At 35.2% G+C, this 5,922-nt stretch overlaps 1 protein-coding gene across 1 annotated transcript; it reads left to right on the plus strand.

Moving 5' to 3' along the window:
- Positions 1–358: 358 nt before the first annotated feature.
- Positions 359–4,103, plus strand: LOC114394857 (receptor-like protein 7). The gene has a single exon (XM_028356525.1). It carries the CDS (start codon positions 601–603, stop codon positions 3,799–3,801), a length of 3,201 nt encoding a protein of 1,066 aa, XP_028212326.1. The 5' UTR covers positions 359–600; the 3' UTR covers positions 3,802–4,103.
- Positions 4,104–5,922: the final 1,819 nt, after the last annotated feature.

Below are 5,922 nucleotides of genomic sequence, written 5' to 3' on the forward strand. Positions count from 1 at the left end.
AAGTGACAATTATAATTTATCAAATCCAGCAGTTATCAATAAATACAACGGAATTTTATTAAAGTTAGAAGAAGAAAAAAATTTAACCACGTAATTCTAAAACTATTTCAGTACTTCATGCTGTAAGCCAATGTTGCGAGCTCCATTTTACAAGTTAAGCTACCCAAAAAGTCTTCATACAAGAAGTGACCTTGGAAAACGAATGCAATAATAGCAACATTGTTTTTCATTCTAATCCTTGGAATATTTTGGTAAGGATAATTAATTACAAATGGCACACGACAAGGACGTGGTTTACTTTGACTTAGCTTCACCATCTTACACTCCTTCTGAGGCTAAGTCTTTCCCATTCACCTTTTCCTTGCATATATTCCTACCGAGTAATTCTAACATGCATCCATGCACCGTGCATCTCTTACCGTCAAATCTGAATAAAACACTTTTGATGCATTTTAGAATCACTTTTGATGACATTTCCTAGCCAAATTGCATTGTAACATAAACACTGGAAAACAAAGGGTCCATAACACATCATTAGCCTGTTCCCTTCTTCAGCCTTTGTTGTTTTGGTTCGTTGTGCGTCTCTCTCAGTAGACTCCAATGAGAATTCCCCATGTTTCATTGCTTTCCTTCATATTCTGCTACTGCTTCTGGATACACCACAGTGTTTACTACACCGGGGTTTCAGCCCAAATTGTTGAGGATCAACAACAATCATTGCTCAAACTGAAGAATAGCCTCAAATTCAAGACTAATAAGTCTACAAAACTTGTGTCTTGGAATCCAAGCGTAGATTTCTGTAAGTGGAGGGGTGTTGCCTGTGACGAGGAGAGGCAAGTTACAGGCCTTGACTTGAGTGGAGAATCTATCTATGGTGAATTTGACAATTCAAGTACTCTTTTCACTTTGCAAAATCTCCAGATACTGAATTTATCTGATAATAACTTCAGTTCTGAGATACCATCCGGTTTCAACAAGTTGAAGAACTTGACATATCTGAATTTGTCTCATGCTGGCTTTGTGGGGCAGATTCCAACAGAGATTTCTTATCTGGCAAGGTTGGTAACTCTTGATATCTCTTCTGTTTCCTATTTATATGGGCAACCACTGAAACTTGAAAACATAGATCTACAAATGCTTGTCCAAAACCTCACCATGCTTAGACAATTGTATATGGATGGTGTAATTGTAACAACTCAGGGAAATAAATGGAGCAATGCTTTGTTTAAACTTGTTAACCTGCAGGAGCTGAGCATGTCAAACTGCAATCTCTCTGGACCCCTTGATCCTTCCTTGACAAGACTTCAGTATCTATCAATCATTCGTCTTGATCTGAACAATTTCTCATCCCCAGTGCCAGAAACCTTTGCTAATTTTACAAATTTAACCACCCTTCACCTTAGTTCTTGTGAATTGACTGGAACATTTCCAGAGAAAATCTTTCAGGTAGCAACATTGTCTGTTGTAGACTTATCATTCAATTATCATCTGTATGGATCTTTGCTTGAATTCCCACTGAATAGTCCTCTTCAGACATTGATTGTGAGTGGCACAAATTTCTCGGGAGGAATACCACCTTCTATAAATAATCTTGGGCAGTTATCCATCTTAGATCTTTCTAATTGCCATTTTAACGGAACACTACCCAGTTCAATGTCAAGACTCAGGGAACTCACTTATCTGGATTTGTCATTTAATGACTTCACTGGTCAAATTCCATCCCTGAATATGTCCAAGAATCTCACCCATTTAGACTTCACACGCAATGGTTTCACAGGTTCAATCACATATCATTTTGGCGGTCTAAGAAATCTGCTCCAAATTGATTTGCAGGACAACTTCCTGGATGGAAGTCTTCCTTCCTCTCTTTTTTCTCTCCCACTGCTACGAAGTATTCGACTTTCCAACAACAATTTCCAGGATCAACTGAATAAATATTCAAATATCTCTTCCTCCAAGCTAGAGGTCCTTGATTTAAGTGAAAATGATTTAAACGGGTCCATTCCTACAGATATTTTTCAACTAAGATCACTTAATGTCCTTGAACTATCTTCAAACAAGTTAAATGGCACGTTGAAGCTAGATGTGATTCATAGACTTGAAAATCTAACTACACTGGGACTTTCACACAACCATTTGTCAATAGACACAAATTTTGCAGATGTTGGCCTAATATCTTCCATCCCCAATATGAAAATTGTACAGTTGGCCTCCTGCAACCTGACAGAGTTCCCTAGTTTCTTGAGAAACCAATCAAAAATAACAACTTTAGACCTCTCAAGCAACAATATTCAAGGATCTATACCAACATGGATTTGGCAACTTAACTCTCTCGTTCAATTAAATCTTTCTCACAATTTACTCAGCAATTTAGAAGGACCTGTGCAGAACTCTAGTTCCAATTTGAGTCTCCTTGACCTTCATGATAATCACCTCCAAGGGAAGCTTCAAATATTTCCGGTGCATGCCACTTATTTGGACTATTCAAGCAATAACTTCAGTTTCACTATTCCATCAGATATTGGTAATTTTCTGTCTTCCACAATTTTCCTGTCTCTTTCCAAAAACAATTTATCTGGGAATATTCCACAATCCTTGTGCAGTAGTTCAGTTTTGCTAGTTCTGGATTTTTCCTATAATCACTTGAATGGGAAAATTCCAGAGTGCTTAACACAGAGTGAGAGACTTGTGGTATTAAATCTGCAACATAACAAGTTCCATGGCAGCATTCCAGACAAATTTCCAGTATCTTGTGTTCTAAGGACTCTGGATCTTAATAGTAATCTATTGTGGGGCTCAATTCCCAAATCTCTAGCAAATTGCACATCATTAGAGGTGTTGGATCTTGGTAACAATCAGGTAGATGATGGATTTCCATGTTTCTTAAAGACAATATCCACACTCCGTGTCATGGTTTTGAGGGGAAACAAATTCCATGGTCACGTTGGATGTCCTTATTCTAATAGTACTTGGTATATGCTTCAAATTGTGGACTTGTCATTCAACAATTTCAGTGGTGTACTTCCAAAAAACTGCTTCAAAACTTGGAAGGCAATGATGCTTGATGAAGATGATGATGGATCAAAGTTCAATCACATTGGATCTCAAGTCCTTATGTTTGGTGGTATATATTATCAGGATTCTGTGACACTTACAAGCAAAGGTTTACAGATGGAGTTTGTTAAAATCCTAACTTTCTTAACATCTGTTGACTTCTCATCCAACAATTTTGAAGGAACTATACCAGAAGAGCTTATGAATTTTACAAGACTTCATTTGCTCAACTTGTCAGATAATGCTTTAGCAGGCCATATCCCTTCATCTATAGGGAATTTAAAACAGCTTGAATCATTGGACCTGTCAAGCAACCATTTTGATGGAGAAATTCCCACACAGCTTGCAAATTTAAATTTCCTCTCGTACCTAAACGTTTCCTCTAATCGTCTGGTGGGAAAAATCCCCGTAGGTAACCAGCTTCAAACATTTGATGCATCTTCCTTTGTTGGTAATGCAGAATTGTGTGGAGCACCTTTGATTAAAAACTGCAGTAATGAAACATATGGGCTGCCAACGTCACCACATGCAAGGCCATGCACATTTGGTTGGAATATCATTAGGGTTGAATTGGGATTTGTTTTTGGCCTTGCACTTGTTATTGGTCCCCTTCTGTTTTGGAAGCAATGGAGGCAATGGTACTGGAAACGCGTGGACCTCATTCTGTGTCGTGTCTTCCCACAGCTGAATCTTGAATATGAAAGCAGTGGAGGACATTGCTATCAAGTTTTAAGGTGGAGGCATTAGTCATGAGGGAGTACTAAAATGCTAATAGCAAATCAGCCAGAGAAGCACCGGTGAGGATGCCTTCTTCAACCTGCATTTCTCTATTGCATTGATTGCTCTTTGGGTTGATTTTATTTTTACTTAAGTTGAGAAAATAGAAAGCAGTGGATGAATAATGATCGGGTCTGGAAGTAAATACATATGTATGATTTCTCCTAAGTCCTAATAAATATAAGAGTGTGTAAGATTATACAGATGATTCATGATTGTGCTTTCATTTAATAATCCATATAAATGAAATGATGATGAGAAAATATCACAGATAATTATTATGTCTCTTAAGCATATTGTTACCGGTACGTACGTAATGCATAAAAAAAAACATTTGGTAGGAGATGTCAGTCAACTCAATCTCTTAATAGATATTTGCACCTCACTAGATTAGTCTCTTACTTTCAATCACTACCCTTAAAAAAATTCTTATTCAGGGAAGTAGTATTTGAAGTTATGAAACATGAAGAATTTAAGTACGTAAAAAAGAAGAAGAATCAAATTAAGAATTAGATGGATAAAATGGTGAGGGAATAATGAAGAGAGGGTGAATTGGTTCTTCGAATTTATAATAAAATTTTACAAAGATAAAAGTCGATGAAAATGATTCTGCTATGTGGAATTGTGGAGTGATTCTGGAGGCTTGAATTGGACCAGAGATTAGCATTGTGACTAAGCTTTTCTGCTCACACAACTGAAGATGACATTGCATCTGAATCTGACACTGAAGGTGGTAAAGAGATTTTGGCAATTTCACTCGAGTTGAGGGCATGCTTGCTTAAGTTTTTTTTAACGTTTAAATATATTCTTAATCCTTATAATTTAATGTTTTTGTTCGTCTTTATAAATTTTTTTATTCTTGTAATTAATTATGTTTATTTTTTTTTAAAATACTTTAGATAATATTTGAACAGTAAAAAAAAATATTATCTAAAAGGTGACAAAGTCAGATCCCACTCAGGTAGTGATCAAACACTGAGGTGGAACTTGACGATGAAGAAACCATGTCCTATATCCATTACATCATATGATCCTGCTAGTTTCCACACCCGTTTCAGCTTCTCCTTCATTACTCAAAAATGAGGTTCTAAATTATATGTTAAAATAAATAATGTTGTACAAGATTAGTTGAGAGTATAATTTACTCATACATTATAAACTTATTGTTGATTCATATACTCAAACTTCTAATAAGAAAGAGCGATTAAATGTATGTTAATTACTGTAAATATTATTTCAATGTAAAGACCAAATGAACTACAACAATAAGCTTACATTACATTGTTAAAAGAAATAGCATTAAAAGATAATACATCAACTAACATAAATCATCCTTAATTTTAATAATTCACTTATTTACCTACCCGATCATGCGGGTTTATATCTAGTTTCAACTCAAATCCATCTAGTAGTAGTATGTGTTTGGTAATCCGTCCATTACGCCCGTTTCTGCTAATTTTCACGTCAATATTGAGAAAAACGTCCAAGCTACATATTACTAGTCAATTACGCGCATTTGATTTTGTGGGACGTACATCCAAACAAGCCATAATTGGTTCGACATTGTTTTTTCAGGTTCAACTTAATGAGACTTCGTCACTTTTAGTTTGAATTAATTATGAATTCATTTAATTGGTTTCAAACCCAACTACTTGAGACTCGATTCATAAATGCATAATTACTATGCAGCTATAAACATTTTATTCATTATTTTCACTTATCACAGGAAAAAAATCAACCACCCATTTATATACATGTGATGAACAATGCAATTACCAACAAGTTTTAACATAATTGGTAGATAGCTAAATTTCTCTACTATGTTGTCAGGAATTTCTCCAAAGGAATTAGTTTCTCACTATCCGTTATAGGATCCCTACTATAAACCAAAGAACAGTGCAATTTTTATCATATATATTTCTTTGCCCAAAAAAAAAATCAACATATTTATTGACTTTTCAATAGATTCGACGGAATTTTATTAAAGTTAATTAGAAAAAAAAATTAACCATATAATTCTAAAATTATTTCATGCTATCTCTATATATAAACCTGAACATTTTTGGCAGCTCAATTTTACAAGCTAAGCTA

This window comes from Glycine soja, chromosome 18, assembly GCF_004193775.1.
Source record: "Glycine soja cultivar W05 chromosome 18, ASM419377v2, whole genome shotgun sequence".
NCBI lineage: Eukaryota > Viridiplantae > Streptophyta > Magnoliopsida > Fabales > Fabaceae > Glycine > Glycine soja.